This window comes from Pterocles gutturalis, unplaced genomic scaffold (assembly GCF_000699245.1).
Source record: "Pterocles gutturalis isolate BGI_N339 unplaced genomic scaffold, ASM69924v1 scaffold16672, whole genome shotgun sequence".
Classification (NCBI taxonomy): Eukaryota; Metazoa; Chordata; class Aves; order Pterocliformes; family Pteroclidae; genus Pterocles; species Pterocles gutturalis.
Genome location: NW_010110532.1, coordinates 19037 through 30911, shown reverse-complemented (window position 1 = coordinate 30911; position 11875 = coordinate 19037). Strand labels below are relative to the sequence as shown.

The following is an 11875-nucleotide window of genomic DNA, read 5'->3' as shown; positions in this document are numbered from 1 at the left end:
AAATCCTGCTTAATCTGGGCTGCACAATCTAACTCATAAATTTAAGCATGATAACAGCAAGACAATACTGCTGCTCTGTAAACGAGAGAAGATACTAGCTATTAGGCAGGAGCCTGGGAAATGTTCTTTCTACCAGTCCAAGTTTTATATTCAAAATAGAATAGTGCCACAGATTTTTCTCATCTGTCGTGTTGGTAGGGCTTTTGTTTTGTGGGGTCCTCCCCCAAATCTGAGACTGTGTGAGGTTTATGTGCGCTCAACTAAATGCTTGAGAGAACACTGTAATCAGTGTCAGTGCAACATCAATCACATCAGATTAAGTCAGGGTTTAAACATATGTATGCAGCAAATGTTGACACACGCACACCCCATTCCTCTTCCTGAGGTTGCTACCTTCAGCTAGCTGTTAGTGCCCTTCTCCTGGAGGCACCTGCAGGAAAACTGGCAGCACTGAAACATGCAAACACTTCAGTACAAAGTCTGATAGCACAGATTGGGGGTGTTGAGTTAAGCTATTGGACTTTGCATTGAAGCAGCTCAGGAGTATTCACATACCCTTGCTGTTTCCCTGCTGGGAGGTACAGCCTTTGCAATAGAGGTAATACAACAGGAATTTTAAAAGCTGAAGTCACTCTAGCTGGTTGCCCAATTGAAAGATGCTAAATTTTAAATTGTTATACTAATGTTGTGGAGAACCGAATTATTTGTTACTACTTCTGTAATACAACAGATTTTGTTTTGTGAAAAGGGATGCTGAAACAATGGGAACAGAAGGAAGAGGGGAGAAATCCATTGAAAATGGTGTGATAAATTTGAGAATACTAGTTATTAATTTGATACAAATTAAAACTAAATTATGGTTTTAATAAAATTGCATGCTGCTGTCCATCTAGGAGCTGAAGCTGCCCATCTACAAAAGCCAATCTCCCCAGTTACATCTGAGAAGATACTTTGCAGATCTGATTGCCATTGTGAGCAATCGGTTCAGACTCTGTCCTGCTGCACGACATCTAGCTGTGTATCTGTTGGACCTCTTTATGGATCGTTATGACATATCTGTACAGCAGCTGCATGTGGTTGCTCTTTCCTGTTTACTGTTAGCAAGTAAGTATGTAGCACCGAACTTTTAACTAGGGCAAAATAGGTTCTGCTGCCAAATACGAGGTGTGTCTTGATGGGATACAGCAGATAGGGGAAACAAAGTGGTTATAAAAGACAGGCAGATTAGTGTATATCAGTTTGGCCCAATTGGTAGGGCCTTTCTTTAGACTCTTGTTTTGACTTCTGTTGGCACCTGATGAAACTGATGGTGGAAAAAACAAACTGATTAAAACACAATGTTTATGCCTGGAAACAAATTATTCTAAGGTGAACTTTTAGAGCTGTATTGTAGGAATAGAAAGACTTTTTTTGAGGACATCTCAAAATAGGTGTATCCAGTGCTGGAAATGAGAAATGTGCATTCTTGTGATAAAGTAAGAAATAAAGTATGTGTAGACTGTACTACACCTTGCTGATGGCGCTGTGTGGTTCTGCAATACTTCAGATTTCATAAATTGCAATGTTCTTTAAGTAAGCTAAGGCTTGTATTTCTTGTAGAAGGTATTTCTTGTATTGTCACATACAAAATGTAATACTGGTAAAATACATTGACGAATGCACAGTACTCTGAAGACAGAATTAATTACACTCATTTTTATCAGTACTGCATATATTGACCTTGGCTAGATTCTTGTGGTTTATTTCCATCTTTCAACATTTGTGGACCCCTTTTGGATGACCGTGAAGAGATGTGAGTGTAGTTTGCTGGGATACTGCTGGCACTTGTTCTTAAACCAACAGATTCAGAGAAGCAGGTCCTGGCAGCAGAACTGTTGGTTCAGTTTCTCCTGATAAGTTTCTCTAAATCTATTTTCATTTTCTTAAGTAAGATAGATTGTGCTGTAGCTCTAGGCTCTCTTCACTAGAAAACCAGAGCGCTGAGGTGTCGTCTGGTTTTGGTATACTGCTTTCTTTCATTGCATCCACTGTCCCTACCACTACAGCTATTCAGCAGAACAGTTAAACAAGGAAAGGGTTATTTTAGATTCTTCTGGTGTTGACTGGATGCCACCAGACAGCAATCTTCTCTTGGCAAAAGACAAGGTGTTGAGTATGAAAACCTTGCCTCAGAAACCAGTGTAATCCATTTAGGAAAATGGATTGGCTTTGAACTAATGCCAGATTTTCAAATGAAATTCATGTTCTGAAGAGAATTCTTTTTTTTTTTTTTTAAATCACCTCTGCCATCTTTGATGACAAGCTGCAAGTAGAGCTTAGAAAGCCTGGAGTACTCACTCTACTGAGAAGCAGTGTATGAGTTGGTTCAGAAAGCACAAACCAGAATGCTATTTTAAACTTTTGCCCTGTGTGGCTTAAAGCAGTTTAATCAGTGGTACAATAAGTTGTACAAATCACACTGTGATACATCTGATAATGTTATAGAAGTAATAAGAGAAATTATTATGTGACTCCTGAAGATTTTATTTCTGTAATTACTGGAGTATGGGACACAAAAACTAACAGACTGGGACTAGTGTTGGATTAAGTCCTGTATAGGTTCCTCAACTGTTGGAAAAAAAGCAAATGTTCAGTATGTTCAGTCCTGCAAAACTCTCTGAAAATGTACATTTACAACATATCGTGTAGTACAGAATAGAGAGTGTAAGATGGAAAGAATTTGCAATGAAATTGAAATAGCACAACCATATGGCAAACTGTATGGAAATGTGACACTTGTTTCTCTTATTAATGGGTGTTCTACATACACAATTTTGCTTCAGGCTGAAAACATACAGGCCTGACAAGTTAAAGCCCAAGGAAAGCTGAAGCTCTAGCAGTGTTAAAGTTGAACTATACATGGCAGTGTGGATTTTCAGATGCACATTGCTGAAATCCACTTTTTTGAAATGCTGGAGCAGCTTATCAGCTATCAAATCTAAAACCATACCTACTATAACAGGCATTAAAAGCAGCCACGTTGGCTAGAGCTCTAGCTGTACTCTAATGAGTTTTAGAAACAAAATGAGCGTGTGGAGGCAAGAGGGTGATTAAAGCCAAATGCTGTGATGTTGTATGTGCTAAGTCATATCACAGTGGTATTTCATTGGTGATGTGGACACATTACACAATAATGTAGTGACAAAAACTTGCATATGCAGTGCCAGTGATGGCCTAGTACAGCTTACTTCTGCTCTTGGCAACTGGCTTCTGTGTGCCAGGATGGGAAGACTAACAGGAAACATGGCACTGCACAATATTGTACATGGTGTTTGACATTATCTGCTGAAATTTTGCCCTTTATAGTACATACCCCTTTTTGTCTCTGATGACATCTTCCATTTGAGCTTTGCATCTGCAGGAAAGTTTCAAGCTTTTTTGACATAGTAGAATTGAAATATGACCAACACAGATATTAGATATAGTCTGTTTTATAGTTCACTCATGCTGAACCTTTTTTCCCCTCCTCTTTCTGTTCACCTGAAGGTAAATTTGAAGAAAAGGAAGACTGTGTTCCAAAACTTGAACAGTTGAACAGCTTGGCTTGTATGACTAACATGAATTTGGTACTAACAAAACAGAATTTGCTTCATATGGAGTTGTTGTTGCTAGAAACATTTCAGTGGAATTTGTGCCTCCCAACTGCTGCTCATTTCATCGACTATTATCTTTCTATTGCTGTTCATGAGACTGATCTTCATGATGGCTGGCCAGTGGTTTGCTTAGAGAAGACTAAGTTATATATGGCAAAATATGCTGATTACTTTCTGGAAGTATCACTGCAAGGTGAGTTACATATGTCAGGTAGTGACTCCTTTGTTGTTTTGACAGACAATGCCCAACTCTAATCTTTTTCTTATTCCTTCTTTCTAGATCATGCGTTTTTAAATTATGCCCCTTCTTTAGTTGCTACTGCGTGTGTAGCTTCTTCAAGGATTATCTTGCGTCTCTCACCAACATGGCCTACCCGACTGCATCATCTTACTGCGTACTCCTGGGATTTCCTAGTGCCGTGTATTGAGCGACTATTAATGTAAGCTAACAACAACAGCTTTTTGAAAGCCCATTTCAGTATCTGTTGGTATGCTTAACTGCTGTTAGCACTAAAAGTAAATTTCTTTTTGAATTTCAATTTTTCTATTCTAAAAATACTTAGGTAATATTATTTAGGTAATAATTGTTTTTTCGTTCCAAAAAAGAAAACCTAATCAGATCTAACCTCTTTCCTACTCTTTCAGTGAACAAACCTCAGCCTTGCATTTCCACCAAACATCTTCTGGCATGCTTTGGGAATCTGTTAAATAGCTTTTTCCCAATCTCCGTAGTCGGCTCAGAGAGGAAAAAGAGGTAGTAAAGAGTACTGAAGGCATAGAAGCTCCTACTCGCTCTGGAGACTCTATGCCTTGGAAGCTGAGGAGATACCCAGATTATGGATCTAACATGCAGTCTGCTTGAGAGGCCAGCTTTGTTGGGAGGAAGTGACCGGGAGGTTGTATCCATTTTTGCTGTATCAATTTTTGCACTACAGTGGAGAGATAAAAATGCCAGCAAATGCCAAGTGAACCTTACTGGGAGGAGATTAACAATCAATCAGTTATTTTATTCTAAATGTTAATATCAAAACCTATGCCCACCATAACAGCTTTTCTCCTACAGAAGTTTCTTCTTGCTCAGACGTTTGTGCTCCAGAGAAGCACAGGAACAGCTGCATCTGGAAGAATCTTTTAAGTGTGACACTATCACCCTTGATGGCCTCTCTTGGCTTCACTAGTGGGTGTAATGAAAGGGATAGTACTGAAAGCATCCAAGTGCTGTTCTGGAGGTGTTTTCAGTATTACTCTGTAACACTTGAGGGCTGCAAGGGGAGGGTCGCACCTTTCAGTCATCTTTGCGGTGCACCATGAAAAGTTAGCAATCTTGTAGGAAAAAACAGTGAGGGATTGAACCCCAACTGTCTTCAAGAGATCTGCCTTGTATAGGCAGTACCAAAAAACTTGGGTGATTTTAGGCCTGCCTGAAATGTGTAGGTGGCACCTTAAGAGCAAGAGAAAGAGTAGGTCTAAATATATTTGAGACGTGTAAACCAAAGGGAACTCAGGTGAGCTAAACTGTCTAAGTACTGGGTAGGCTAGAAAAAAGGTGAGAGGAAGAAAAAAGAAAAAGCATTTCCACTCCCCAAAGCAGGATCTGATGTAAGTATACATATGATCTTTAAGTACTGTAATGTTGATCTTTAAAAACTCTCTGGTATCATGTCTTTAAAAACCCTATACTCTGTTAACCATTTTAAAAGAGGTAGAAGCAGCAAGTTTTAATTTCAGGTTCTGGTAATCTGGCATTTTATTGCAGTACACTAGCAGACCTTATTGCACTGGTAATTTTAGATATTGCTGTATTATTTGTATTGTACTTGGCTTTTCTTTGCATTTTGTATTGCTATGAAATTAAGGGAAATGCTGAGAAGAAGCTGTATCCTAAAGAAACAAATTTTAAAACCTCAGATGATTTAAAGGGTAGGCTAAAATTATTTTCTCATTTTTTTTTACCATTTGTTAGAGTGCTCTTAAAAGTTAACCCCAAAAGAGTTTAGTCTAATATCTATTTTCATGTGTTGTCTTCTCAATTTGTTTTAGCGCACATGATAATGATGTGAAGGAAGCAAACAAGCAAAAAGGACAACATGCACAGTCTGACCAACGTACTGTATTTCAGACTCCAGCTCCAACTCCGCAGCAGGCTAATGCTCAACAGCACATACCACAGTATCTCCAAGCTCATCAGTCTTCATTACAGTATCACCATCAGACATCACAACATCAAAACTGCCAACAGATACTATCATCTAATCATACAGCATCTTACCAACTTCAGATGTGCCCTGCTGCCTTACAGTCTAGTGTCCAGGCTCGAGGCCACATGCAGACTGGTGCTGCAATGTCACTAGCTGTTCCACTAGAAGTGAAGCCATGTGTAAGTGTCTCCTACAACCGGAGTTATCAAGTGAATGGACGATATTCCTGTATTACTCCCTGCTTTGAGAGGTGATAAGTACAAAATGGTTTTGTGCTTTTTTGTTGGGGATAAGAAGTTGTGTTGAGGGGAATGGGTTTGTTTTTTCGTTAAACCTCAAATAAGTGTGAGGGCAACAAATTTAATTTAAGTGTCTTTCCAGGAAAAAATTGCAACTAGATTGGCAACTAGTACTGTAGCTCAAATATAGACTGCAAAAAATAAGCACACAGAGTACCCTCTGAAAAGAATGTATATACCTGGGAGTAGCAAGTTCTTGCTGTGGCACTCAGAATATTCCGTGCTTCTAAGGCACATGTTTGAAATACTAGGCAAAAGAAAAATAGCTGTGGACTAACTACAGACTTAACCTTTAATGAAGGAGATATGCAGTATTATTTTGAAGACATTTATGTAATGCCAGCATACAGTATTAAAACTTAGTTTAAATTTACTGAAACTTAAGAATCCATTGAATGCCAGATTTCTCCAGATATGTGGGGACCACAAGAAGACACAAATTTCATCTGGCTGACTCTGTACTCTTTGCCCCTTTTCAGCACTTGTGTTGGATATTTGCTTAAGGCTAAGGCATTTGAGTTAACTGGTATTTTGTCTATTTTTAAAGTTTTGTACCTCACAGGATAGACACTAAGTTCTTGTTTCTTTTCTCCTCCCTATCTTTTTCATGTTTAAAGTAACTCTTTCCTACTAACTCAGGGAATTTTCTACCTGTTACTCTGTGCTGCTGGTTTGTACACTTAATTGGGTATAACTTGAGGGGGGAAGGTGGAGAAGGAAGGGACTATAGCAAGTGGAGTGGCTTTTCTTCAGGGCATCTATACGCAGAGTACCAAAGGGTTATGTTAGTGTTCACAGAATGTAGGTGTGTGTACACATCTACAATACCCAGCAGTGTGGTATTGAACAAAAGAGAAAGAATTGAAGAGAGTATTGAAGAAAAGAGAAAGTTTCAGTTGAACTCATACTGTACCAGAACTGCTGCAGCGGCTGTGACTCCTCTGTGTACAAACACACTAAAACACACATGTATTATTAACGAACAGAAAGCATCCTCCAATTGTACTGATAGTATTGCTCCTACAAAAAAAAGTACAGTTAAATGCTTACAGAAATCCAGTTTTGTCAGCCTTATAGGGGACAGAAAATCTCAGGTAATAGTGGGGCAACTCTTATCTTCTACTACTTGGAAGTTCCAGAAGAAAAGGCGGAGTTTACTCTTCTAAACGGGTGGATCAAAAATATATTGCAGAGTGAACTGCTTTATTGCAATTAAGGTGCTAATTACATAACTTTATGGAATTACACTATCTCCTGTGGAGTGGATAGTCTAAGGATAGAAAGCTTCACTCATCCAACTCTTGGATGAAAATGGTAGTAGAGATATTAATGGAGGATATTATTTTTTTTAATACAAGAAGATACCTGACTTTCTCCTGTGGTAGAATATGGGAGGAAGAGGTGTGGATTACAGGATTCTTACTAATTGAAAATATCGTTATAGCATGTGGGTTTAAGGCTTTGTTTGTTTATTTGTTCTTCTACCACCTTCTCCCCTGTCTTAGTGGCAGCACTTAAAGTTGTGTACCCTCTAATGACACTGAAGTATTGTGAATATTACAGAGACCATTTTGAAAGTAGGGGCAATTAAAATAACATTATCAAGATGAAGGCTTTATCACAGGAGAGGGGGCCTTACCCAGAGAGGTTCAGAATGGAGGGAGGACAGCTGTGTTCATTTGTTCTGAGGCTGAATGATAACATGCTACAAAAACCTACTTATTGTTGAGAAGAAATCCTGTTTCTCTTTGTTTTTTGCATAAATTCCAATTTTTGTTGTGGGCTTTTGTAGCATATACGTGCAAGTCAAGAGGAATGGGAGGGTGAATGAAGTAGAGAACCCTCTCTCTGCTTTATGCTAGAGAATCAACTTTGAAATAGGCATAGTGTGGTCAATTCTTAAGTGCAAGCTGGTTTGGTTTTGGTTTTTTTCCCTTCAAGTCTTAATGAATATTTCCCGATGTCCGAGAGTAGTGTTAAGTGGAGACTTTCCACCTCAGAAGATGCCATACTTTTTATTCAGCATTGTTACCCATTTAAGAGGGAAATGGACTTCTTTCTGCTGGTTTCATTTTGTTTCAAAGCTATATCCAAGTCCTCAGTGCTCTAACTACCTCTGATGCTATGAATGTACAGTCTTGTAGTAGACCATGACTTGAAATTCAACAGCAGATGCCTGTAGCAATTTTTTCTGTAAAATCTTTAAATCTGCTACCTTGTCATCTTTATTTGTGACACAGCAGTATAGGCTCTCTTTTGGGGTATTAGTAAATTTATCCCATAGGCATTTGATACATAAAATTTAACTAATACTTAACACTGGAATTATAATGGGCGGGGGGCTTATTCAGTTAGTTAATACTGCAAATTTACATTTAATAGGGGATTTTTGTGACTTTTAAGACATTAGGTCAACTGTAAAAAGATCCACTACATGCTGTTTAATTTATTACTTAGTCTGAGTTTTTTCTGACACTACAGCTGCATAATGACTACAGAAAAAATGTACACTGAACAGTTTCAATATATTATTTAAAAGGGCTTTACTAGTGTACATTAAAAATACACTGTTCTTACTATTAGAACCAAAATGTGTTTTTTATGGCATAAAGAATGGTGCTCCTAAATGCAAAATGTCCAAAACAATGGAATCTTTGTGAGTGCTATGCATTCAACTTATTTCTAAAAATAAAACTAGTTTTGAGTAAGAAGGCTCCAGTGTGTATTATGCTTTTCTGTGTGTGGGTTTTTTTAAAATATGTAAACTGACCCTAATCTGTCTTGCATCATGCCTGTGTATGGGCTGGAAATGTAAGGACTTGCTTCTTTCTCCCCACCCTTTCTGTGACACTATAATAAGCTACAGGAACACTCTGACTTCACAATTAGAAAAAAAAGGAAGGAAATCGTGCAGGAAGGGGCTTTAAAACTAATTGCACCCACCGCATATGCTAAACATTGTACACTTCAACATGTCTAGTGCACAGCTATAACAAAGAAATTGCGAACAAAAGAACTCAAGTAGTGCAAGAGCAGGGGAGTGAATTCTTTTTTTTTTTTAAACAGTGATACCAGCACTCTTGTACTTCTAACACTAGAAGTCTTTTAGGAGAGGATTTGGGAACAGTTTTTTGTCAAGAGCAACAAGCACTTAGGTTATTTACAATAGCTGCAGAAGGCACCATAAAATCATGTCATGTATCCTAGCAGAAATGTTTTTGAATGCTTAGAATTTCTGATAACTGCTCCTTACTAAAAAATTCCAGTTCTTCCTAATAAAGTGCACCTTTCACATGTGTAACAAGGCTATGTGATTATGGCTTGGGCTCCAAAAATTAAGTAGGTTGCATAGAATTTAATTCCTCTAAAGTTAGAAAATGGAAGTGTGAGGTCTCTGTTGGCTTGTACCCATCCATTTAGGAGTAAACACTTATTGTCAAAACAGCCATTTAGGAATAAATGCTGTTTGTGAAAAACCCTTCTAGAGAGCCTAAAGACAGAGGGAGGAGAAAACTCTACTCTGTCCCACTAAGGAACAAGGGCAATGCTCCAGTATGGTGGCAGCATGCATATTACATGGATACTTTGATCTGGAAAGTTTTATCCTCACCCTTAAGGCAGCAACAGTCAAGTCTGTCGAGACTGTCTCCTTGAAATTTCCCAATTTTTATATTTTTTACTGTTATTAAAAAATAGGAACTACCCCTGACCTGTATGAGTCTCTACAAACTACAAGGCCTGCCAGCTACTTTTCACTTCAGTATTTCAGTAGAAGTCTCAACTTCAGCTTTTAAATTGCAAATCTGAAGCTTTTTGTGTTTGTATGCAACAAGGAGAGCTTTATGTCTGCTTCTCAAGACCCAGATTTGTTTTCGATATTATGAGGATATTTATATTCTTCCAACATTGCAAATTTAGCTTAGAAGATGAAATTTAAAGTGAACATTTTAGTGACTGACGCATCACCAGAAATAAAGTATTTTGCAACTGTAATGCTCTTAAAAATATAAAAGCCAGAAAGTAATGTAGCATCCTCCTTTAATAAGTTTTTAGCTCTACATTGTGAATGTTCACAGGAACAACAGTCTTTTGAGTAGAAGAGGCCTTACCTGACTGAACCTGAGCCAGTTAGTCATATTACAGGATTGTCAACAGCAATTTTTTAAAACGCAGAGTGGCAATAACAAAATGCATACTGTTATTTTTACTCCCCATTACAATGATATTTTAGAAGTTATGGCACAAGCACATACATTTGTGAAATTTACATTACACTTTGTTCCCTGTAATTAAATGTTATGTAATATATTTCTAGGACTTCGATAAACAAGACGTGCATTCCGACAAAGGAAAGCATTTTCTTCTAAACATAAAAAAAAAAAAAACCAACAACCCAGCAACTTGTAACTGAATAATTAAAGAGCAACTACATAGAAGGTAGCCCCAGGTTTTAAAAATTCTCAGTGCAACCAAGGATGTGGGCTTCTGCTGCTAGTCCTACCAAGAGAAGAAGGGAGACATAAGGAAGACTTACAGGTATTAAAACTGCAAACCAGAGATTCAGTATATAATGTTCATATTCACCAGTGCAAGTCAGCTGAGTTATCATCACAGCTGTTAGCAGGTATATCCATTCCAAAATTGTTTGGAAATACTTCTTGCTTTTTTTTTTTTTTTGAACATTTGAATTTACTCTCCTGAAACAGCAAGATAAAAGAACACTTCCTTTAGAACAACCCACTGAAGCTCTCTTAAAAGAAAGTATGCATTTTCCATATTCTATGAATCATTTGAAAGACCACTCTAAGATTATATATTCTGTAGGAATTTCTTCATTCCCTTACAACTAAAATACTCTATTTCTTATTCAATGAGAGGTAAGCAACAGTAACTTGGTTTTTAAACATTATAATTTAACCAAAGGATACTTACTCATGATTGATCAGAGAAACTAAGCAGACCCACAAAACCAAAATATTATTTGGATATGGATGAAAATACATGTCAAGAGAAAATTCTCTGCTGGGAATTTCTGAAAAAATTAGTGCTGGTTTTATACAGCTTCGGTTACTAACTGCAAATGCATGTCTGGCATCTGGACATGGTATCTGATAACTGGGAAAAAATATTACAGCTGTAACTGCAACTTGGAAGGATTATTTAAGAACAAAAGAATTGTTACATATCTATCAATAACCACTCTTTAGTTAAAACCTTTTAATATATAAGAAATGCTGTACTATATGTGCAATGCATGTAGTTTAAATTAAGCATTTTACAATACTTTTTATGAACTCAATTTATCTGGTAACCAAGCTCTTATTTGTCAAGAATTATTTTCTCCTAAAACACCCTTTTCTATGCATCTTCAGGTATCTAGGTATCTTTATCATATTTAAGAAAACAAAGAAAGATATGTAAAGCATTTCTTAGAAATTTTCAGAAAATTAAACCAGACAACTTAATAGAAGAAACTGAAAATTATTGTTATGTTTGGCACAGTCACACTGTGGATGTTCCAGTACTTGAGGCCATCAGACTGGGTACTTTTAAGACTTACCCTCCTTTCAGTTTGTCCTCCAGACTTATGAATGGGACTTCACAGCAGAAAAGAAGGGCAGATTGTGAATCTGGCTATTGTCAGGACAACTTTGTGAAAAATTTTGCCAAATGGCGTTTTGTTTTACCCTTTTCTACAAAGCTAAACTATACGCACATTTGCCTACGATGTGCAACTGTGAACTAT

The 11875-nt window shown here is 37.4% G+C and overlaps 1 protein-coding gene across 1 annotated transcript; it reads left to right on the top strand.

Moving 5' to 3' along the window:
* Nucleotides 1-457: 457 nt before the first annotated feature.
* On the top strand, nucleotides 458-6084 carry CCNJ (cyclin J). Its single transcript, XM_010073428.1, has 5 exons — nucleotides 458-478; nucleotides 894-1104; nucleotides 3526-3825; nucleotides 3913-4072; nucleotides 5673-6084. The coding sequence occupies exons 1-5, from the start codon at nucleotides 458-460 to the stop codon at nucleotides 6082-6084; spliced, it is 1104 nt and encodes a 367-aa protein (XP_010071730.1).
* Nucleotides 6085-11875: the final 5791 nt, after the last annotated feature.